Genomic DNA, 22,566 nt, shown 5'->3' with positions numbered 1-22,566 from the left:
ACATAGAGGACGGATAACGGAATCTTTAAACCAATCAAATCACTCCGCTTTGGTTCGCCCACCCAATCACAGCGCCGCTCTCTCAATTGCTGTCTCACCAGCAACCACCAATCACTAGCCACTTTAGCATCAAACCGGGAGAGAAGCTAACGCACGGCAACAGAAACATCTGTACTCTGTTCTCTGCTTATGTGTTTGGATTTTTTATTTTTTACTGAAGTCAGCGGGAGTCCGAGTGACTAAAGAGAGGTGCCGGTTTAAGGTAAAGAGCCGTGTTTACTTCTCGTCCCCGGTGCAGCTAGCTAAGCGTCGCAGGAGGGGGCGCAAATACAGATACATTACGCGTTGATGCTATACGTGGTCATTTAGCATGGTTAGCTAGCACAAGCTAATGAAATTAAACTTTGCACAAGTTTAAGTTTCAACACACGTTTGAGTCGTATCATCCTCGAAAATGCTGCATGTGTTTATGTGTAGGGCCTCTTTTATTCGGTCGTCCGCGAGATGAGCTGAATGAAGTTACTTTTATTGGATAATAATGTTCATTAGAGATGGAAAATTACCGATTACTCCCCTTCGACTCATGTTGTCATTACATTATTACTCTTGACGCACATTCCCCTTTCAAAACACTTGAAGGTAATATGTGTCTCACCTCCACCGTCAGTAACTTTGAGCTGATCTTCATTCTTAGATGCAGTTCATGCTGCTGTTCAGCCGGCAGGGAAAGCTGCGCTTACAAAAATGGTACGTGCCTCTGTCAGATAAGGAAAGGAAGAAGATCTCCAGAGACCTGGTTCAGACCATTTTGGCCAGGAAACCCAAAATGTGCAGCTTCCTGGAGTGGAGGGATCTTAAGATTGTGTACAAGAGGTATGTGGATAAGAGAAGTTAAGTGTTTGTGTGTCAATACAACAGTGTTTGTTAGTGTGAGGGAGGAACAATAATAGTAATAATAATAATACATTTTATTATATGGCACCTTTCAGGTCACCCCAGGTCGTCTGATACTTATACTTAGTTGTATATGCTCAGTTGCCACCTGGCTAAAATTATTAGACAGATAACTAGTTCACGAACACTTGAGAACATTAAATTGTCCAAAAGTTGGCTACATATGCCTTTGGATTAGGTGTTATACACCTGATGGCAGTGAGGACAAAGGTTCTCCTCAGTCACTCCATAGATGTTGCCTGCAGCAGCATCTGCTTCTCATTCATGCCCACATATTGTCCAGAAGATGGTTGGCATTGTTTACAGGGCATGACTGACATTTTTTCCGTGGGCAGACTCGCCTTGAGGCTGATATGATAAATTTTTTGTTTTATTTGTGTATTTATTTATTTTGAACCTTCCACACGATATCACTGGTGCAGCAGGCCATTGCTTTACTTTTTCTGATAACACCAGACTGACCCATTCAGATCCCCTACTGTGCTGGCCCCAACCCTCCCTCTCCATCCCATCCACACCCAACGCCGCTCACAGCAACAATGCTGTGGTCGAGAAGGCGAAATGAGACAGACAGTGGCAAAGCAAAAGAAAGAAAGGAAGGGAAGTGAAGTTGCACACCTGAAAAATAAAGAGTCTTCATCCTGAGGCCACCAAGTCTTAGAGGTTAGACAAGGACATTGACTTACAACTGATATTTTCAACAACATCCAACAAAGTACAATGTTTACTTTCAGAAATGTGGTACCAGTTATCATGTAAATAGTTTTGGTTACTCTTATGACTATCTGGGGGCTTACGCAGAGCATATGTGGAGTCTACCAAAATGTCTAACCAAGTCTTAGAGGTTAGACAAGGACAAGTGTACTAAAGTGTACTAAAAGTTGTAGTTTCAAGTGTAGACATAGCTGTATCTGGTTTTGGGGGTTGCTGTATGTGGTGCTGTTAAACTCTACTATTACTTTGCTCCATTAAAAGCAATGATGGAAAGCTAAATCACAAGTGTCTTTGTGCCATGTAATACTGTTCGACGCCACAGCAAAAGCTGCCGAATGGTCATCTTGGAGAAATTCAGGCTGTCTCACTGTCTTCTGCCTCTTCGTGTGATTCCAAATTGACTTTGTGATGATGAGATTTTAGATTAGTTTTTGGGGGCCAGTCCATCTGTAAGAAAGCTTAAGTCTTATGTTGCTGATGTTTGGTCTTTTGGTCATGTTGTAGAATAAATGTTGGATTGATTAAGTGCTCCTTGATTGTGTTGCATAGTGCATTACAATCTAAACAAAGGAAATGTTGTGTTCTATGACATTAGCAATTTCCTGGCAATTGCAACAGTAGTTTGATATTGTAATTATTCAGAACTAATATTGTTTTTTCGTTTGCAACTTGCAGTGTGGGTAAGTTTGTTCAGCTGTCATGGATAACTTTGAGATGTAATGGAAAGTGGGCCTTGTGTTTAGATTACATTGTAAAACCTGTAAACCTTTTAATAAACATTTGACTTTTGCCAGTCATTTCAGTGGATAATCTCGGTAACAAGATACATCAATGTTCAGTTTGTTACATCCCTTCTGTATCTGTGGTACTTTGTTGGTCTAATTTATGAGAAATAGTGATTCACTAGTTATTTGTCAAGCAGTGACATTTCTGGCATTTAGATATCACCTTCTGGTGTGTTATGAAATCCAGAAACACCCACTCTAATAACAACTACTGAACAATGGAGGACAACAAAAAAATATCTAAGGATTGACAGATTTGTCCTATTTGGACATATGGCTGCACTCATGAAAACAGAACAGGCACATGTGAACCTATACACTGTAATTAACAAAAACAAATGGCAAAACAGGCTGGACACAGTGATGTCTGGTTACCTCGTGATATATGCAAAGGTCAGGCTTTGTTCAAAGATTAATATTTTATAAACTGATGTTGTAATTGCTTTGGAAAACCTTAGGTGCAAATGTTGTTCCATTTCTCTTTGGTATTATTGCTTGTTATCTGGTGACTAAAATATCCTTTCTGTCAAACAAAAAGAACCCATGAAGACCAACTGAAGTCTCAGTCTGTCTTTGATTAGACATTATGGATCTGAATTTGCTCAGTGTTGACATATTTCTTAATACACCCATTTCACTAATGTTAATCTGTTAGTTTCTTTATTTTGCAGATATGCAAGTCTGTATTTCTGCTGTGCAGTGGAGGATCAGGATAATGAGCTGATAACTTTGGAAATCATCCACAGATATGTGGAGCTGCTGGACAAATATTTTGGCAGCGTGAGTTTCTTAACATATGTACCATATTTATTGATTTTCTATGTGTTGTTTAAGGAGTTGACTACAAAAATCTCAGATTTGCAGTATTTGAATCAATCTGTTGTTATTTATGCTATCACAGGTGTGTGAGCTGGATATTATCTTCAACTTTGAGAAAGCCTACTTTATCCTGGATGAGTTCCTTCTGGGTGGAGAAGCACAAGAGACATCCAAGAAGAACGTGCTGAAAGCCATTGAACAGGCCGACCTTCTGCAGGAGGTAAGCATGCTTTCTTCGATAGGTTGTTAGATTCTCCAACAGACCAGCTAGTATCAGGTAATCAGAGGTTGTGCTACACAAAAAATCTGTCAGAATTTATGTTTATCTGTCATTTTAATTTTCGTTTTTTAATTATAATAAAGACATAGTCAGTAGCATTTAATTTTCATTCATTTGTTTTTATTGCAAATTCAGTTAGAAAAAACTAAATGGTGCACTTATAAAGGCATGAGAGAAAACATTCACCACGTCAACACCACATTTCCCCACAGTGACATCGGTGGCCACTAAAAACACCAACTGTGTGTTTTACAAAATTAAATACTTGCAATTAAAATATAAACAAACTTCACAAGAAATCAGCTGAATTTAACTCAGTTCACCTGTTGCAGCCTGAACTCAGTCTCATTCACACCTTCCTCCTGTTGCACATGGAGTGAAACAGGGTGTCCGCTATTGCATAATCAAATGTGTCAAGTGAGGTTGCTGCAGAGGCGATTGTCTTTAAATTTTGTACCTTTGCCTCGGACAGACGGCTTCTCATGGCTGTTTTGATATTGCTCTGAAGTAATTGCAGCCCGTCAAAATGACACATGGCCTTCAGATTTCTCCATCAAATCTTCAAAAAATCCGTCAATGACGGAGAATTCTCGGTTAATGCAACCGCTGTATGTAATATAGACTTGGAGTATAGTCGCTATTGATTTTCACTCTCAGCTAACCTTCAGTGATTTTCTCAATTTATCAATTAAAGTCTTTGATAACTTGTTTTGCTCAACTACCAGCCTGAATCCAGCAGATATCAGAAAATCTTGATATCTGAGAAGCTGGGCACAGTTCATTTATGGCAAATTTAGCATGCAACTCGTTATCTTATAAGACAAATTTTCTAGATTTTTAGATATGAGTAGGACCAAAATGTTGACATTTCGCTTTTTTTACTGCATGACCATCTGCACCTGCCGCCACCTCCATTCCGCCCTTTGGGGTTGATTAACATTATCTCTCTCATTGTGCTAGTGCGTGAAAGCATGCATTGTCCTGCATACTTGTGTTACTGTTTAGCTGTTGCCATTTGCGGTCGACAAAATGACTAAGTGTGTGTGCGCCCTGTGGATCAAATGATTTATTTTTAGCCAAGCATGCAGACCTATTGTTAGAACAGCTTGACTAACTGTACAGGCCTGTAAAAGATTCAACTCACCAGAGTGTACTTCTGTTCCACTCTGAGAATTAATCAGGGGTATAAGTGAGATCATGTTATTTAGAAGTTAAGATTTGTGCTATTAATCATACTTCAGAGCAAACAGATTTTCTGACAATAAGACAATAAGAACAAATTTCTTTTGTTTATCTGTAGGAGGCTGAAGCCCCGCGAAGCGTTTTAGAAGAAATTGGGCTGACATAAATCATCACGTTGCTATCTTGCCATTCTTTCTCTCAGATGTAAATCTGGCAACCTCCATGTCCTTATCCTGTCTTCTCCTGTTCACTGTCAGTGTTGTACATATATAATCTCTGTACTGTACTATCCTGTAATGCCCTTTAAGTGTGGTGCCAACTGTGGTTTTAATGTGTGTCCGTACGTACAAGCTCCCTCACTGTATTCTTCAGCACTATTAGCAAACTTCATCACCCTAACTTCTTAAAACTCCGAAGAGAACAATGTAGCGACATTAAAATTCCAGCATCATATTAAGATCATCCATCGTCATTGATTGTAGAGTTGTGTGTGTTAACATGGCTTCAAGGACTTTTTAAGGTGCTTCTTGTGTGTAACCATTCAAGTCACAGAGCTAAGCTTATTTCATGAGAACTAATACTCAGAGAGCTTTGAAAAAGCCAGAGGGTCCTTCAGCAAACTCTGAAGTTACTCTGGTATTTCCACTTGAAGCTCTCAAAAGAAAGTTTGAAGAGACACATCCTTGCTCTTTTTGCTTAAAAACAAAAATATTAGCATATCATTTTGTTTGTAAACATCAAATATTGGAAAAATCAATGAATCTACAATATAACTAATATAAATTTGGTACAAATTGAGAATGAGCAAACACATAAAGATCTTCACCATGCAGTGGACATATATATGTGTGTGTGGGGTTTTTTTTTTTTTTTTTTGAGAATCTGATATTCAGCTCTGTGACACAAATTGTAATGGTAAAGAAATCACAGACACTCACAATGACTTCTACAAGGGAAATACAGCCCAATTATGTGAAATTAAGCTGTAACCCATGATTAATATCAGTGTAGGTGTATAAGTTTGTTTGCAGTTCCACTACAGAAATCAACATTTACAAATTTCATTTGCAAGACTAATTGTTTAGTTTGACCTTTGACAAACTGCTGTTGGTATGTAACTAGTGTTATGTTTGTAACAAGTGTTTTTCTGTTGTCTTCATTTTTCTGACAGTTGATTTATTTTTTTTTTTAACTAAAGCACTTGTTTAACTTTGACGTTTGTCATGACCTCTGATGAGGAATCTTAGGTCAGTCTCACTTAGTCTTAGGTGAGGATGGGATACTGACCAAAAAAAATATAATAGCAAAATAAAAAAGTATTATGATACGTTGGCTTACACTTAAAGACTAACATATGACCAAAGAACACTGTGTTTTACCTTCTCAGTGGTGTTTAGGCTGAAATGTCAGAAAAGAGATTTAGGATGGTCAAGAAAAGGTATGTGGAGGATATTTGGCCACAAAATCAGTATTAAGTAATTATTCCAATCCACTTAAAGGCTGGTGTATCCTGAGTTTCTTCATGGAAGAACTGCACATATCAGGGTTATTCATTAATTCATCATTTGTCAGCTTGTTCACTCAGCAGCAAGAAGCAAGTAACTATCAACAAATGCTCATTCCAAATGACGGCAGTCCATTTTTTTTTTTTTATTTGTACCCTTGTTGAACATCAAATGAATAAATGAGTTCATTTAATTTGTGTAAAGGAAATAAATTACTTTTCTTACTTTAGTATTAAACACTGCCAATACATTTGCCAACATTTTTCTTCTTATATTTGAAAGTTATTAACAATAAATGTTAAAAAAAGAGGAGTTGATCTTTTGTTTTTTTATTGTTTTAATCAGTGCTACTCGGACTTCAAAACACCATTTTCCTAGTAAAATATTCACATATGTACATTTTGGTGACAGGTGCTGTATCACTGCTCTAAAAAATATTCAAAAAACACATCATGATCAAAATAAGGAACCTACTAAGTACTACTCTTATCACCATTTTCAGCAGGCTCACTGATTTCTGTGTTGGACTGTTCACTTTCACCTTTAGTCAACACTTCATCACTGTTTTTCAGAAGTGGCTCAGTTTCACTTTTCTTTCCACTGGGAGTCGTTGCAGAAAGGTTCTCCATCTCTTCCTCTGACTCCTCTGATGAGGTCGATCCTTCGTGCAAATGGCTCCTCTTTTTGTGTTTCTTCTTGCTCTTATTCTTACTCTTTTTGGAGTGTTTGTGGCGACGTGTTTTTCTCTCATCACTTGCTGTTTTCTTACTTCTGTCTGGATTCTTGGGGCTCCTTTCTTTACTTTCTTTGTGTCTTTTTCTCTCTTTGCTTCTTGACCTCTCTCTGTGAGTGCTTTCATCTTTGTTTCTCTCTTCACTTCTGCTCCTGTACTTATCTTCCCTGTCTTCGTCTCTACTCCTGTTTCTCAGCCTGTCATGCTCTCTAACTCTACTTCTGCTCGGATACCGGTCTTTCCTTCTGTTGCTATGTCTGGACCTGGATGACCATTTGTCATCTTTATCCTGGTGGGAAACCCTCCTTTCTTGACTCCTGCTCCTCCGCCTGCTGTCCTCTCGTCTGCTGTGGGATCTCTCCGACCTTGGTGGGCTTCTGCTGCAATGATACTGTCTCCATGATCGGTCCCTGTAACGTTCTGAATGCCACCCGTCTCTGCGGTCTGGTGACATGTGCAGGTCCCTGTCAGCCTCCCAGAATTCATTGCCAGGATTGCGAAATACATGCAGGAAATTACAGTGCTTCCCTTTGGGGCACTTCTGTCTGTCAAATAATCCTGAGACAGGAAAAACAGACAAAGACAGTAAATATACTCGATTGAGTCTGCACCAAGTAAAACTCATCTTGAATGTCAGCATAAACAAGTTACTTACCACAAACAGCATTTTTCCAGCGTGTCACCGGACATAACTCGCAATGAAGCTGTCGGCCTGCATACCACCTCCCATTGAACTTTATGAGGGCCTCCTTGCACTGCTCCTCTCTGGACATGGATATTCAAGAGTTTTATCCCCAAATTCAAACAGTATGCATATTATTTTCTTGTAAAAATTAATTCAAAGATCTTGTGACAACTTACGTCTCGAACTGGATGTAAACATTTCCTCTAAGATGTGGTTCATAATTACAGCTGACCTAAACAAAAATTTTTAAATAAAAGAATGGTTAATTTTTTTAAGCAATGCAGAGCTAGCTCAGCTGCCCATGACCTAGACATATTTGCTATTTACATCAACTTAATTTATCTTCGGATCTTCCAATCCTCTATTATGTGAATAAGTGACATGAAGAAATCTGGTTACTGGCTGTTCTGATCTCAAACTTACTTTGAATTGAAGCACCCTGCCAACACTCTTGAACTCTGGTAGGACATCGTGGTAGAAATCGAGGAAAGTCTCTTGCAGCTCCTCTTCACTGTGCTCCAAAGACGCGTCTATGTCGTAATCATCACGTCGTGACTGCTCCATGCCATACGTCGTAAACATCCCACGGATCATCAGAGTCGGGCTGGTTGTCGGATAAATGTGCTTCCGAGAACATCTGTAAGTGAGAGCAGAATATGAAATGCTAAATATGGCATATGGCTAATGAGTCTGTCCATTTAAATATCAAACGCAAGTTTATGAATGAAAAAACAAAAGACTGACACTACCTGTCTCCAAATCGACACGCTCCAGTCTTGAGGAAGAATGGACAGTTGGCTATGCTGCACTCTGTCCCAAAGTTCTCTGATTTTTCTTTCACTGGAGCCTCAGGATTCATCCATGGTCCTCCATTATCAAGCTGGAAGTAAGAATGTGAACGAAAACGTGTGTGTGTGTGTGTATACACACACACACACACACGTAAACTGCACCGTGTGGTTTGACTGTAAATAAAATAGATTTGCAAATTCAACATAATTTATGCCAGAGCTTTAATATTTTACATTTTATCGATGTATCATGAGTCAGATGCATAGCTTTCTGTATAATTCTATTCATCTGTGTTTCTACCTGATTTTCTGCTTCATCCAACATTTTCTGAACAGCCTCCTATAAATGGTGTAAAGACACGGCTGGTGAAAATGTGTAGAGGTCAAGACACTGCAGCATATCTGTTCTTGTGGGTTAAGACCACATTGGCAAAAACTTGTAAGAACAAAACGTAAGTCTTATGGAGCAATTTCACAGACAATTGTCACACAAGGTAAAAGATACATCCTTCTTGTGAGAGCTGAAGGTGCAGTAAGGATTAGGTAACAAGTAGGATGGTTACTTGTACCCCTCAGTCAAGGAAAAAAATTTAAAGTTCACACACAAAGCAACATTTGTATTTTACAAAAGAAACATTAAGCTGATTTGACATGTTTAAACATATGATGACATTTCAAATTTTTGTGGACAGCGTAAATAGAGTGGAAGAGGATATATATTTCTTTTTGTTTCTATCCTCCTGGGGCCCGATTCACCTCTCTGTCTCTTTTCTCCTGCTGCTTCTGCTCTTTTTCCTCTTGCTGTTTCCTCTGCTGGGCCTCCCATTCCTCCTTTATCATCCGCTGTGAGCACAAAGAGAGAAAGCCATTAAAATCATATTTAGATGAATCAGTCAAACAAACACAAGTGTCATCAAGTAATCACCATAGCAAACTCAATCAAAATAACCCCCTTTTCCTGTCTCCAAATACTCAACGACTCTCAAAGTAAACTGTAAATTTCATTTTAAAGTTGGGTTTTATTATTGGCTTAATAATGTGAATAACTTTTTTATAGTTTGGGCCAGAGAAAGCCATGCCTTGTCAGAGACAAGCATCACTGGATGCTGTGGTACTATTTCTTGTCTCCTGTCTATGGCCCAGAGGAGTAAGCTCTAACAGGCTTTGGCCACGCAGAAAATATAAAATACAAAACCAAACTAAGTCTTGACTGACATGCCAGGATGGTAATAAAGTCCTAAAGCAGCTTCTTAATCTTTTCCAAGACAATTTTACAAACTTTTTGAATTGCTTAAATCGTATATGCGCTCTATGATGGAAATAAACAGGATATTACCTCCTCCTCCTCTTTTCTTCTCCGTGCAGCTTCCTCCCTCTCAGACCTCAGCCTGAATTCCTCCTGAGCGATCCTCTCTCTATCCAACCACTCTTCATGTAGCCGCAGTCTGAGAAAATACATTTGGCCCCGATCAAAGCCAATGAGGAGTAGGAAAACCAGTGTAATTGATGAATGGGATGACAGTAATTTGCCATTAACGTACCTTTCTTCCTCAACAGTATCATTATCCTCATCGTTTATTTCTTCTTCTTCTTCTTCTTCTTCCTCCTCCTCATGTGTCTCACCTGCTCCATTCTTTACACCTAAATCAGAGTAAATGCTGAGATTAACCTGGCAAATGGTGCAGTGATAAGTGCAGAAATTGCAACTCTTCACTGAGTAACATCAACACCACTGTCTATGTTTCTCCGTACCACGTTCTCTTGTTTGGGCGAGAGCTTGGCGTTTCCGTTTTCTTCGCTCTTTCCTCTGAGCGGCTCTGCGTTTCTTCTGACTAAAGTGGGATTTTAAAGACGAATTGAGAATCAATTTCGTTTTCTGTCGATCAAACAATCAATTCATCGAGCAGGGCAGAAGTGTCAGACACGCACAAACAGCCGTACGGTTTAAAAAAAATACCAAAACATTGAATGCTGTTATCTCAACAAAGCTTGAACATCGGTCCCATGCTGAGTTTATCTTAATAATGGTAGGAGTTTACACGTAACCGTGGTCCACCTCATTCAAACATTATCAGGTTGTTTAGAGATAAAGACAGACCTGACGGAAACCGGCACCAGAGGAGTGGACGCTGCCATCACAGCTAACGATCGCTAACTTTAGCACCAAAACCGACTTCGATGTCTTTTTCTCATCAGCGTTTAGTTTTAAAGACACTGCAACAAATGTGCTCTGAGCGAATGGCTGATTTCCGGACTGAATGTTGGTTTATCCAGCCAGTGATATGACCATATAATTTCTGTTTATCGCTAATGTGCGCAGGATGCGGAGAGTAGCAGTGAAAGAGGCGGAGTCAATCTGAATCACTTCCGGTTCAAAGTCCCAAAGCAACCTATGACGTTATTATTTTCATTACTGTTATTTTTTGTTTATTTAATTTTTTTTTTATCTTTTGTCAAAAACATGAAATCAACTACACATATTTTCAGGCTTATCACTTCTTATGAGTCACAGTTTGTGCGGATGAACTGAAATGAAGTGAAATGTCCATGTCCCCACTGGGCCACAAATAAAAGAATAAAGGGATTACAAGTGTCATAAATAGTTCCTGTGTACTTCATATTATGAAGAACAAATGATTGACATGAATAATTTATTTATTTTCCAAAACAATTGCTTAAAAGGCACTGCATAGACAGCTTATAATAAAAAACAAAGCACTTTTCATTATTAAAAAACATACCAAAAACGCACTTACAAAACAGTTTTCAAGCTACACACAAGCCAACAATTAATGGCACAATTTGCCCTCTCGTGTGTGCTGGCTGTTTCTATATACACAAACATAAACACACTTATTTTTTTTTTATCTATTTTCACATTTTTCAAAATATGCAGCATAAATGCCAAATAACACAAACCGGTCATTTTGTCACATTTCCAATAACCGACTGTCATTAAAGTAAAAGGAGGCAGCCCCTTCTCCAAAAATATCAGCCACTAATAAACACAAGCACTTTGCAAGTGTTTCAGCCTTTTGTTGAGGGATCTTCAACATGCCTGGCTCTCTCTCTCTCTCCCCTTGTGTCATTCACTTTTCTTCTCTGGCGTTGTCCTACGAAAGAAAGTAGGCCTGGAGCAGCAGCGGTAGCACAGAGCCTGAGGCACTACAGTGTACAGGACATTGACCAGCAAGAAGACCCACTGGCTGTCAGCAGGCACTCTGAAGGAAAATGGTGTCCGTGTGTGAAGGGATGCACCGATATGAGAGAACTGGGCCTGTGAAATTAAACAGAAAGGGAAAAATGAAAGCCAACACATTCATCGCTAACAAAAAAAATTCTCACATTATTGATCATATTTTTCATTATGTGTTTGTGCACTTGTGCAAATATTACATGATGATTTTAAAGTCTACAAGTTTCATGTTTTGCAATGCTACTCACTTTAACTTAGTGCTTGTGGAATTTCATTCTAAGATTCAGTTTGCTGTGATGTCATAACACTTTGTTTGGCTTAAAGTTATTTCTTAAAGACTTTTAGTATTCCTGACTTTTAAAATGTATTTTTAAGGATACATTAGAAATGTTTTGTGAAATGTAGCACCGTTAATTTAAAGGGAAATCCCTACTGCTAAAATCATATGCGATTAAATTCCAGTTTCTTTTTCCTTGTGTAGACCTTCCAAAACAGTAATAAAACAAAAATAAGCATTGGTGGCCATTGTCTATGAGTGGATTATTCCTTTAATGGACTGGTGACCAAACTAATTCTGGTCTAAGAGACACCTGCCAGTTACCATTTCTTATAAAGTCACAGAAAAGAGGCACATGACTTGCCTCATAGCAACCACAGCTGTCAGATCATCAGCTGCCCTATTTATAGGATGGGTGAACAGCTGACATTTAAGTGAATACCACCAATACCTCCATTCCTCCTGGTCTGAAGTCAGCCTCTGCCCTTATCCTGCCACTGAGTGACCCACCAGCATGCAGCTCAAACACAATAGCTGCTTTGTGTTGTAGAGATGTGATTGGAACACTGGCTGTTCCCAACACTCTGCAGCATTTCCATCTTTAGATGTGAACAGATAGCGTATATGACACTTATTGAGACCATATCTGTTCATGTCGAGCCATTGGTGCTTCTCTGCACAGAAGAGTAACCTAAAAGGAGACCAATCTCCAACCATGACATAATAGAGAGAGTTAAGATGCAAACATAAACCTGAAATGGAGACATGTGGGTAAAATATTTTGCACAAATCTCTTTCATACTGAAGAAGCTTGTGTGGCAGTATAAGCTGAAAGACATCACAAGTTTTGTATGACTAACCCAGCATCTATAAAGAGCGATATAGTAGTTCGGCTGTGTCTAATCCTCTCTATGTCTCAGTAATATCTTGTAAATCTAAAAATCCTCATCTATAGTTTTGCTTTCCTGATTCCACTGTGAAGGGTTCGGTCAAAATGGACATTGATGCATTTTTAGGGAAGGCTGGCATGCATTAAAAACTTATGTTTTACTTCTAAGTATGTGTCATGAGCTCTTGTATATTATAGAGAAGTTTTCAGAGATAAAATAAGAAACTAATCAGCCCAAAGCGCAGGTCAGGTTCCAAAGCAAGAGATAACAATAACCTGCTGTACTTGCCTGTGCCAGGGCTCCTGAGTGCACAAGCGTCAGGTCTGGTATCCACTCACATCCCGGAACTAACAGCCCATAGAGAGTAATTATGTAGTATGGGCCAGAGTACAGCATGCTAACCACCATCTGAAAAGACATGGATATGATTCACTGCATCAGAGGTTTGTGTAGTTCCAATATTATGGTGAAATTTTAGCTACTTTAACATGATTGACGTACTTGAACTTTCGAATACGCAGAAGGGTCCCTTAGGTAAGGCTCATATTGTTGGGTGTAGTCTTGACAACATTTACTGGAACAGTCCAGCACAACCTATAATACAAACAGTGTGAGGCAGAGAGGTAATCTATATGAAAAATTGGTTGCGCTGGGGAGTTGATCATCTTAGGGTTCCTTACCAGCCCCCTGAAGACACAGAAAGCCAAAGCAGGGATGAGGTACATAACAAACAGGAGATCCAGAGGTCTCTGGAGTAAACTTTTTCTTTCAGCCTCCTGGATGCTCTGAAAGAGAGCAAGCAACATTAATATACATCTTTAGCATCTCAAAGGGACCTGCTGTTGGGGTCCAGATTAGATTATATACATATGACAATAACAGCCCATCTGGGCATGCTGTCTCTGACTGTTTACAATAATGTTAACATTGCATCAACATATAGCCATACATAAACTGTATATTTATTCAAAGTGGGTCATTGAAAAAACAAAAGACAGGTTCATGCCAGTATGTACCAGTAACCTGAAATAAAATGTGTGTGCTCCAATCTCTTGCTTCGTTTAACAAGCATGTATGGCATCAATAGCTAAAGACATACTCTGCTCATTTTCTGTCTATACCGCCTGGAGAATATTTTGCCATAATGCATTTTGCATCATTTTATTGTTTAATAATTGTAATGTTCTCAAAAGAGAATATATCAAAGAAATGGTGAACTTGCAATGTTTCACTCATCAAAACTGCTCTGCACACTTCGCATTACATTATATATAAGCTCAATAAATGCAATACATGTACATCTTAAATGAAATGATCCTTATAGTAGTCTGTCTTACTTTCTCCTGAGTGTCCTGTGTGGAGGGCTGGCTGAGGATGCGGAAACAGGCCCAGACAGACACTGAGATATACAGCATGTGGAGAATGAACAGAGGACTTACTTGGGCTCCATATTTCCCTTGGAAAAGACATAACAAGATTTTATGTCATGGTGAGAAAGACAAAAAAACAAACATTCTCATTTACAAAAAAAAAAAAAAGAAGTTTGGACAACTGAAGTATCTGCAGGGATATCTACTAGCCACCTACTTTACCCTTCACTAGCCATCTAAAAGAATTACATTATTTTTAATGTACTTACCCACAGCATTCCCAAGAATGTAGACCATGGCACCCATGAGAAAAGATCCTACCCAGTAGAGTCCAATGGCTCGATAACTGTCCCTGTACAAACCACGTAACACTGCCATTGTCAAAGCCAGAACACATTATACTTCAAAAGACTCACAGAGTTGATCATTTACTAACACAAGGGAATATATATTATTTATATACGCACATGCATATATTTATTCTTGTGAATTTGTCAACAATGCATCACTTACCCCCAAGTAATTGCAGCAATCATAAGCAGATACATAAGATAGTGCACACAGCCATCCCAATAGGACATCATGTGTCCATGTGCTGTATTAATATGTGGATCTGCCTGAAGCACAGTGTAGATTTGTGAGCAAAAATATACTGAGAAATATTTAGGTCACACACAAACTGGACATACAGCCAACACTTGCCTTTTTGAGGTAAAATGTCATAAATCCATCAATGATGTTGTCCTGCTCCAGCCCAATGATCAGATTCACCACACTGAGGAATGCATACACTGCATACACTGCACGGATATATGTATGCATATATATCATTTCTGTGACAAATGCTTTCAATTTCATGAACTTTTTACCAACAATAATTCTTACCATAGAAAAGAGGATCTGCTGGCGCCCTCCTCTTGGTCATAAAACGGAGTAAAATGCCCAGGATAAGGAGTGTTATACACCCAGCGAAGAAGAAAGCTTCTGCACTAAATGCAATGCAAAAAGTATGTGTATAAATCTTACAATTTAAGTGTTATTAAATGACGTGGGTTATTAGAATAAAAAAAATAAAAGCAATGGCAATGAAAGGATGAAGGCCAATTCTCACTCACCTGTTGTTGTACATTAGGGAACTGAGCAAGTAGCAGATGGGGATCGACGTAAGGGAGAACATGAACACCCCAGTTCCTGCAGATGCGCTCATTGCGGAGCACGATTCAGTAATTTATCTACACGAGAATTCAAAAATAATTCAGAAGTAAACGACTTTGTTGTTTAGTCTGTGGGCCGTGAAAACACTCAGTGTAACCTGCTAATGTAAACGCAACTCAGCTCTGTCCTGTTCTTCCCCCACTCCCACTCCCTATCTCACCATGCCTGTCTGTCTACCGGCCACCCATCCACACACACACACACACACACACACACACACACACACACACGGGGGTTTCTGGTCTATTACAATTGCAGTTCTACACACACACACACACACACACACACACACACACACACACACACACACACGGGGGTTTCTGGTCTATTACAATTGCAGTTCTACACACACACACACACACACACACACACACACACACACACACACACACACACACACACACGGGGGTTTCTGGTCTATTACAATTGCAGTTCTCCCCAAACCAGTTTTTGGACACACATGTCTGCTCTTGCTCAAGAATGCATTAAATATCATGCACATCAGTTTAAGCGACACAACTCATCTCTCAATAGAATTCAGGATATAAACATATAAACAAGGACCAGCTGAAAACCTGGAAGGCTGGCGTACTATGCGACTCCACTGTCAGGACTTAGAGACGTAGATAATTTAGAGAAACACACTAGACAACACACTAGATAAATAATAGTGCAAAACAGAACTATACAGCAGACTGCAGACTGCAGCACATGTGTGCACATGACCTGCCGGGCTAAATATACCCACTTCAATGCATCACTTTTTTCATGGTGCAAGAAAAAAAGTTTGCCTCCATTTGTTTGCTTCACCGCACAACTGTTCACATGTCTGTGAATCTGTAAAACAGCAAGTACTTCAGGAACGTATATGGTAAAACTACTTAGGTAAATTATTATAACTAGTTTCGTTTTCACAACAATAGCCTGTAAATAAGATACGGGGGTCCGTTAATGGAGTGCACGTCTGGGAGAAACATGGAAAACTGAAAGCAGGCACCGGGATATATTTTTAAAGCCAATGTTAACATTTTACAAAGCAATACTGAACACAAAACAAATTCCTTATAAAAAAAACTCCTTATTAAAAAAACTTTTTTATAATCTAAGAAACCTGAGCATGCTTGATAGGTTATGATTAAATTATATAAAGAATAATTTAAATGACTTCCAATTAAGTTGACAAAAAAGAAACTAATACTTCAACCTTTAATTAATAGACCAATAGCTTTAGTTGTATTTGAATTTATTATTTGGTAGTTAATGTAATTTAAAACAAATTATATTTTATAAGATGATCATGTCTTTTGCATATAAAATGTTGAAGTGGGTTTGTCAGTAGCGCCTAAAGATGTCGAAGTGATGTAAAATGGTAGCCCTACCTCATAGAAATAGTGGAACGTGGTTTGAAAAAAAAATACATTGCTGTTTCTGTATTCGTACTCTTGTAAAATGTATACTTTCACAAATGCTAATAACACAGGCAATAGATTTCACTGTCGTAATAACACTTATGACTCATTTGCTAAGACTTCCTTTTAGTTACTCTTATGTTTTGTCGCGCTTGGATGAACAATAATATTTTTTGAGGGGCGAAAAAAAAATGATTTTCCCGGAAGTCCACATTTGCGTCATTTCTGGAGAGACGCAGGCTAACAGATAGCTGCTAACGGGGAGCGATGGTGTCCGCCGAGATGGATCCCCCGTAATTAAACACCAACCCGCACCGCACGGCCGATGTCCGTCCATGTGTGGCCTCTGGGTCGACATCGAGACATTGTGGAAATTTGACAGAAAAAGCGAACAAACTAAACTAAACCGCGTTGTTATGGCGACCGGGAGCAGCGGCAGCATCGTCGGTGGAGTGGCGTCAAACCATGACGGCCAAGAGGCGGCATCCAACGCGGCTCACTCCGGAGCCGCCACGGCGCTCTCCGCCGCGCCGGCCTCCGGTGCTGCACCGGCAGCCTCCCCGCCTGTGCTCGGCCTTCACCGGGAGCCCACGTACAACTGGCAGGCGACCAAAAGCTCGCTGAAGGAGCGCTTCGCGTTCCTCTTCAACAACGAGCTGCTCAGCGACGTCAGGTTTATCGTGGGGAAAGGCAGGCAGGCCCAGAGGATACCGGCCCACAAATTCGTCCTGGCCGCCGGCAGCGCCGTTTTTGACGCCATGTTCAACGGAGGGATGGCCACCACCTCGGCTGAAATAGAGCTGCCCGATGTGGAGCCGGCAGCCTTTCTCGCCCTGCTCAGGTAGGACAGGTGATCCAGACCAAGGCCGCCGAGCCGGTGTGTCGATCCGAGTGCACAGCAGGGGAAATGGGATTGAGTTCACTCCTGACATTATGTTGGTCAACAATGAAGGCACCATCATTTTAAAGCATTGAATCACAATAGAAAGCTTTATGCAAGAATCTACACAAAATCCATGGCAAAGCAGAGTGGTTAAAAAAAAAAAAAAACAAAACTCAAAACTAACAAAAAACAGAAACAACCTTAGGTTGAAAATATGCAACAGACAATAACATGAGCACCCGTTCCCTCGTCTTCCTCTCCAGGTTCCTGTATTCTGACGAGGTCCACATTGGTCCAGAAACTGTGATGACAACTCTGTATACAGCCAAGAAGTACGCAGTCCCTGCTCTGGAGGGTCACTGCGTGGAGTTCCTCACCAAACACCTCAGAGCCGACAATGCATTCATGCTGCTCACTCAGGTTACTCAGTCATATTTACTGTGTAGCATGTCCTCGACACTCATAGTGTCTGGCATTGCATAACCTTTAGGTTCTTACAACTTCATATTTATCTGTTTAGTCTTACCCTAACCCAAAGCATCAAATAGATGATGCAATAATCTAATAAGAATTGTGTGTGGTTCTTCCTGTCTGTTGCAAGTTCTTTGCCCTCTGAAGCCATTTTTCTCATGTCCACATAAGACCAGTTGACACCCATTGATGGCTGAGGTTTTATGACATTAGCTGTCCTGTTTTTGATTTATGCTGGTGTTTGTTTGGAGCAAAAGTCGCTTTTTTCCCCCTAGCCTGAGACAACAGCAGAAAGAATAGTGACCTTTAAACCTACACCTACAACAAAAGAAACATTCAACATCAGCAGTACTCTTAAATACCCGTGTCATTGCTTGTTTTGAATGTAGGATTCACCAAGTTGTGTGATGTTTGAACACAAGATGTGGGAAAAACGGCTTACAGCATATCATGAAAAATGGCCGCTTCATATCACGAAACATCATTATGTGACACAAATTTAGTAAGTATTATAACCAATCATGGAAATGACTATTAATCTGGTTTCTTTTGTCCTTTCATCACAGGCAAGGTTATTTGATGAGCCTCAACTTGCCAGTCTTTGCTTAGACACCATAGATAAAAGCACTGCTGATGCAATAAATGCAGAGGGCTTCACAGATATTGATCTTGGTATGTGAGTTTTACCCACCGCAAAATTTTATTTTGTGCAGCTTCACTGCAAAATAATGAATATTTTGTGTATTTGTATGTGTAGATACCTTATGTGCAGTGCTAGAAAGAGACACGCTCAGCATCAGGGAGAACCGTCTGTTTGGGGCAATAGTACGCTGGGCAGAAGCCGAGTGTTACAGGCAACAGCTTCCCCCAACCTCAGAGAACAAGCAGAAGGTTCTAGGGAAAGCCCTACTGCTCATCCGCTTTCCACTCATGACTGTTGAGGAGTTTGCTGCAGGTAAGCATATTACAGAAATAAAACTTTTTTTTTCTCATGCTGCAATGGTTTTTCAAAACTATACCAGCTAATTCAGGCATCATTAAACATACTCATCATGTTCCTGTTCTGTCCATATAACTCAACCCACAGACAGTTTGATATTCTTTCTTGTGTAACAGGGCCTGCCCAGTCTGGAATATTGTTCGATCGGGAGGTGGTAAATCTGTTTTTACACTTTACAGTAAACCCCAAACCACGGGTCGACTACATTGACAGGCCCCGCTGCTGTCTCAGGGGGGAGGAGAGCAGCATTAATAGATTCCAGCAGGTTGAGAGTCGATGGGGGTACAGTGGTACCAGCGACAGAATTAGGTGAGATGATGAGTTGGTAAACTGAGCAAAATGATTGAAGTTTTTTTTTTTTTTTTTTTTTTTTTTTTCCTCTCACTAATTTTCTTTGTCTTTGTTTCTATGTTTCTAAAGATTCAATGTCAACAGAAGAATATCCATAGTGGGTTTTGGCTTATATGGCTCAATACACGGACCCACAGACTATCAAGTCAACATACAGGTAACTTAATAACTTAATGTGGCATAATGATGATAGAATGTAAACCTTTTGTATTTCTAATGTGAAGGAGAGTGACAATGTACAATACAATATATCGTTATGATTAATAAAACTGTTATAACCAGATAATGATCCAAAACATACTGGTATAAATTTGAGCAAGCCTTTCATTTAATTTGAGTTTAGTCTAAGCCTACTCTGTGATGAGCCCCCCCATCCTGCATATTGTGTAGATCATCCTCAGTTAAAGTTTTCTTGCATTTCCCACAATTGAAGTGTCCCAAGAAAAGTTCAAACTTGTCGTACGTTCATCTGCTGATATGTTTGCCATGCAAGTTAATTATTATGTCTGTTTTGAATATGTATCTTGTATATTTATTTACAGTATTGTTTTAAATGACCTGACTTAGTTGTAAAACAAATGCTTGTTCCACAAATTGTTAAAAAAAGTCAACATGCTCAGTTTTCACCATATGAGTAGATCTATGCCCAATACATTTTTATGTTATTAGTTATCAAAAATCAAGTTGTTGCAAATGTCTCTGAGCAGAAGTAGCTCTTAACACTTAATAGAGGACTACAGTTTGAGGATTTATAATGAAGCCTGGTGATCTACAAGTCAAAAACACCAACCTTTTATTTACCACACAGTATAAGAATTATTTCTGCACATGAATAAAGCTAACACTAAAAGTGACAAAGTAGAACATATGAAGGATAGTAAATGATTTGTCCAGAGCCAATTAATCTTAAAAACCTGGAAAACACAGTTAAACAGATGGATTCAGAAATGCACAGTAACCTGTTTAAACATTTGACGTTCTATGAGGTTGACTTTTCTTTGCTTTCGACCTTTTTCTGTAGGTCATAGAGAGTGACAAACGTATTACACTGGGCCAAAACGACACAGGTTTCAGCTGTGATGGCACAGCCAGCACATTCAGAGTGATGTTCAAAGAACCTGTAGAAATCCTTCCCAATGTCAGCTACACTGCATGTGCCACTTTAAAGGTCAGTCTGAAAATTTTCGTATTTCAGAAGTAAGTACGAAATGTAATGACTGGAAATGATCTGTTTGATCTTGTGTCGTACTAACCCAGCACCTGTTATTTTTTTTACACTTTAGGGCTCAGACTCACATTATGGCACAAAAGGGTTGAAGAAAGTCACCCAAGAATCAGCAACGGGGACCAAGACGACATTTCTCTTTTTCAGTTCACCTGGAAATAACAATGGTACATCAGTCGAGGATGGACAGATCCCAGAGATCATCTACTATACTTAAACTTAACACAGTGTCCTGAAGGTACACTGCACCAGCAAGACCTCAGACTACTGGGAAGACTGGACAGCTAGAGATAAATGTAGTGCCTCCTTTGGAGTGTCTGTATTTGTATGTAAACGGATCTTCTGTATTTGTGTGTGTGCGTGCGCGTGCGTGCTTGCATATGTGTACTAGCATTATACGTGCATATCTGTCTATACAATAGATACAGATATTGAGGAATGTTGTGCGAATTCACCGGCTCTTTTCGAGCACAAACTGTTTTAATCAGTTTGTAATCACCTAAATATTTTTTATCTGTCTCTGTTTTAATTGTCAATAATCTGCTAATGTGCAGGAGTTTGTCCAGCACAAGCAAAACTACAGAGAAAGCTGCCATTTCACTTTATTTTGTCTGTCTTTGCTCATACATTTATTGAAAGTATATTGTTTGCTTTCTTTTATTGTGCACTGTTATCATTTATTGAGCGGACTTTATTTTTGCACTGGGTTAAAGTTTCCCGTGTGTTGTGTAACTTTGCCAGTGGTACATGATGTATTTTCTGAAGTTACGTTTGCTTAGCACTTAATTAATATGTTAAGAAATAAATAAACCAGCAAAGGGAGGAAAAAGCAATTTTTAGCTATTTGCGAATAAAATGTGGTCATAATTGTGCACATAGAATTTATTATATCCCTCTTTCTGTCACTAGGTGACGCTAGTTAATCTAGGCAGTGAGCTATCAAACCCTTGTACAGACGGACACTACAGTGGGAAGGCTAAATTATACCTGGCAGACCTAATGATAGTCAAAGATCTGTAATTATCATGAACAATTCAGGAAAAAGCTGACTTCAATTGAACTGTTCAAGTCCCGGATAGATTTATGGTGTTTGAAGAAATAGTGGGAGGTTTTACTGAAGTTAAAGTACCAACAGAACAAAGTTAAAATGGTGGTTAAGAGTTATGAATTCAAAATCTGCCTTCAATGTGTTGGCAGCAAAATTCACCGTACCATAAGTAAAAGTGACCTGCTGGTCCATTCATTACATAACTATGTCAATTTAGATTCATCAGTGTTTTACATGCAATGTAATGTAATGCAATTACGTGCAGAATAGAATGAACCAATAACTCAATTTTGATGATAGCCTAGTAGAATTAACAAATTTATATATGTCAGGGCAGCTATTGGATTTTACAGTATAATTGTTTGATAGAATAACTTTGTGTAAAGACTGTGAAAATACAAAGTCTGCAGGTTTTTTAATCATGCAGTAATAATTCTCTCAGGAAGACGACTATAACTGGATTTACAATTAAATCCAGCTGCACAGGATTCAATTTTCTCAGCTAGCTGCATTAAGTTTTAGAGTCACAGTTAACAACTATTATGTAAGGCTGAGCCTTACATGAGACGGGTGTAGAGAGGCCGCAGGTATTGTGGTGTGCAGGTTTCTCTAGAGTCTTTACACATGGGCTCAAATTTTTTAGGTAGGTGGAGATGTGCTTTGGGGAGTCTGGCCTGTCTTATCCAATCCTTCCATAGACGTAGAGCGGCAGCGTAATCAGAATCATTCACTAATGTGTCCCAGATTACCACTTCTGCTGTCTCAAAGTTGTTTCCCTTGTCT

At 39.3% G+C, this 22,566-nt stretch overlaps 4 protein-coding genes across 9 annotated transcripts; 2 read left to right on the top strand and 2 right to left on the bottom strand.

Annotated features, from left to right (window-relative positions):
* The first annotated feature begins 115 nt into the window (after window positions 1-115).
* LOC115040669 (AP-1 complex subunit sigma-2-like) lies at window positions 116-6,548 on the top strand. The gene is made up of 5 exons (XM_029497577.1): window positions 116-262; window positions 695-873; window positions 3,125-3,233; window positions 3,355-3,492; window positions 4,853-6,548. Exons 2-5 carry the CDS (start codon window positions 695-697, stop codon window positions 4,898-4,900), a joined length of 474 nt encoding a protein of 157 aa, XP_029353437.1. The 5' UTR covers window positions 116-262; the 3' UTR covers window positions 4,901-6,548.
* Window positions 6,366-10,788, bottom strand: zrsr2 (zinc finger (CCCH type), RNA-binding motif and serine/arginine rich 2). Its single transcript, XM_029497571.1, has 11 exons — window positions 10,547-10,788; window positions 10,201-10,280; window positions 9,990-10,089; window positions 9,785-9,893; window positions 9,205-9,291; window positions 8,750-8,788; window positions 8,407-8,537; window positions 8,081-8,294; window positions 7,834-7,889; window positions 7,628-7,737; window positions 6,366-7,530 (listed from the first exon to the last, which is right to left on the bottom strand). The coding sequence occupies exons 1-11, from the start codon at window positions 10,582-10,584 to the stop codon at window positions 6,713-6,715; spliced, it is 1,782 nt and encodes a 593-aa protein (XP_029353431.1). The 5' UTR covers window positions 10,585-10,788; the 3' UTR covers window positions 6,366-6,712.
* A 268-nt stretch (window positions 10,789-11,056) lies between these two features.
* Window positions 11,057-15,605, bottom strand: LOC115040668 (transmembrane 6 superfamily member 1). Of its 5 annotated transcripts, none has more exons than XM_029497573.1 (10): window positions 15,297-15,605; window positions 15,067-15,170; window positions 14,880-14,981; window positions 14,695-14,794; window positions 14,451-14,533; window positions 14,149-14,267; window positions 13,492-13,596; window positions 13,313-13,405; window positions 13,100-13,219; window positions 11,057-11,725 (listed from the first exon to the last, which is right to left on the bottom strand). In XM_029497573.1, exons 1-10 carry the CDS (start codon window positions 15,386-15,388, stop codon window positions 11,534-11,536), a joined length of 1,110 nt encoding a protein of 369 aa, XP_029353433.1. In that variant the 5' UTR covers window positions 15,389-15,605; the 3' UTR covers window positions 11,057-11,533. The 5 variants fall into 5 exon arrangements, 4 of the variants coding, with proteins under 4 accessions (XP_029353433.1, XP_029353432.1, XP_029353435.1 ...); XM_029497572.1 differs by having other exon boundaries at window positions 11,058-11,725; window positions 14,695-14,798; window positions 14,884-14,981; window positions 15,297-15,603; XM_029497575.1 differs by having other exon boundaries at window positions 11,058-11,725; window positions 14,695-14,798; window positions 14,884-14,981; window positions 15,067-15,165; window positions 15,297-15,603.
* A 1,430-nt stretch (window positions 15,606-17,035) lies between these two features.
* On the top strand, window positions 17,036-21,602 carry LOC115040942 (BTB/POZ domain-containing protein 1). 2 transcript variants are annotated; one of them, XM_029498104.1, is made up of 8 exons: window positions 17,036-17,646; window positions 17,952-18,108; window positions 18,726-18,831; window positions 18,917-19,114; window positions 19,339-19,468; window positions 19,580-19,667; window positions 20,532-20,678; window positions 20,794-21,602. In XM_029498104.1, exons 1-8 carry the CDS (start codon window positions 17,141-17,143, stop codon window positions 20,950-20,952), a joined length of 1,491 nt encoding a protein of 496 aa, XP_029353964.1. In that variant the 5' UTR covers window positions 17,036-17,140; the 3' UTR covers window positions 20,953-21,602. The 2 variants fall into 2 exon arrangements, with proteins under 2 accessions (XP_029353964.1, XP_029353963.1); XM_029498103.1 differs by having other exon boundaries at window positions 19,276-19,468.
* The last annotated feature ends 964 nt before the right edge of the window (window positions 21,603-22,566 follow it).

The sequence above is a fragment of the Echeneis naucrates genome, chromosome 3, assembly GCF_900963305.1.
Source record: "Echeneis naucrates chromosome 3, fEcheNa1.1, whole genome shotgun sequence".
Classification (NCBI taxonomy): domain Eukaryota; kingdom Metazoa; phylum Chordata; class Actinopteri; order Carangiformes; family Echeneidae; genus Echeneis; species Echeneis naucrates.
The sequence above is the reverse complement of the archived record's forward strand: the minus strand, read 5'-3'. Positions and strand labels throughout refer to the sequence as shown.

Bases quoted from the DNA above. Each gene is read 5' to 3' on its own strand.
- LOC115040669 (XM_029497577.1), top strand. From the start codon at position 695: ATGCAGTTCATGCTGCTGTTCAGCCGGCAGGGAAAGCTGCGCTTACAA. The intron at 3,234-3,354 runs GTGAGTTTCTTA...ATGCTATCACAG, and splicing joins TGGACAAATATTTTGGCAGC to GTGTGTGAGCTGGATATTAT. The intron at 3,493-4,852 runs GTAAGCATGCTT...GTTTATCTGTAG, and splicing joins AGGCCGACCTTCTGCAGGAG to GAGGCTGAAGCCCCGCGAAG.
- zrsr2 (XM_029497571.1), bottom strand. From the start codon at position 10,584: ATGGCAGCGTCCACTCCTCTGGTGCCGGTTTCCGTCAG. The intron at 7,738-7,833 runs GTAAGTTGTCAC...ATCCATGTCCAG, and splicing joins GTTTACATCCAGTTCGAGAC to AGAGGAGCAGTGCAAGGAGG. The intron at 7,531-7,627 runs GTAAGTAACTTG...TTCCTGTCTCAG, and splicing joins CTGGAAAAATGCTGTTTGTG to GATTATTTGACAGACAGAAG.
- LOC115040668 (XM_029497573.1), bottom strand. From the start codon at position 15,388: ATGAGCGCATCTGCAGGAACTGGGGTGTTCATGTTCTCCCTTACGTCG. The intron at 14,534-14,694 runs GTAAGTGATGCA...TGGTTTGTACAG, and splicing joins ATTGCTGCAATTACTTGGGG to GGACAGTTATCGAGCCATTG. The intron at 13,220-13,312 runs GTACGTCAATCA...ATGTCTTTTCAG, and splicing joins CTGCGTATTCGAAAGTTCAA to ATGGTGGTTAGCATGCTGTA.
- LOC115040942 (XM_029498103.1), top strand. From the start codon at position 17,141: ATGTGTGGCCTCTGGGTCGACATCGAGACATTGTGGAAATTTGACAGA. The intron at 18,109-18,725 runs GTTACTCAGTCA...CTTTCATCACAG, and splicing joins CATTCATGCTGCTCACTCAG to GCAAGGTTATTTGATGAGCC. The intron at 20,679-20,793 runs GTCAGTCTGAAA...TTTACACTTTAG, and splicing joins CTGCATGTGCCACTTTAAAG to GGCTCAGACTCACATTATGG.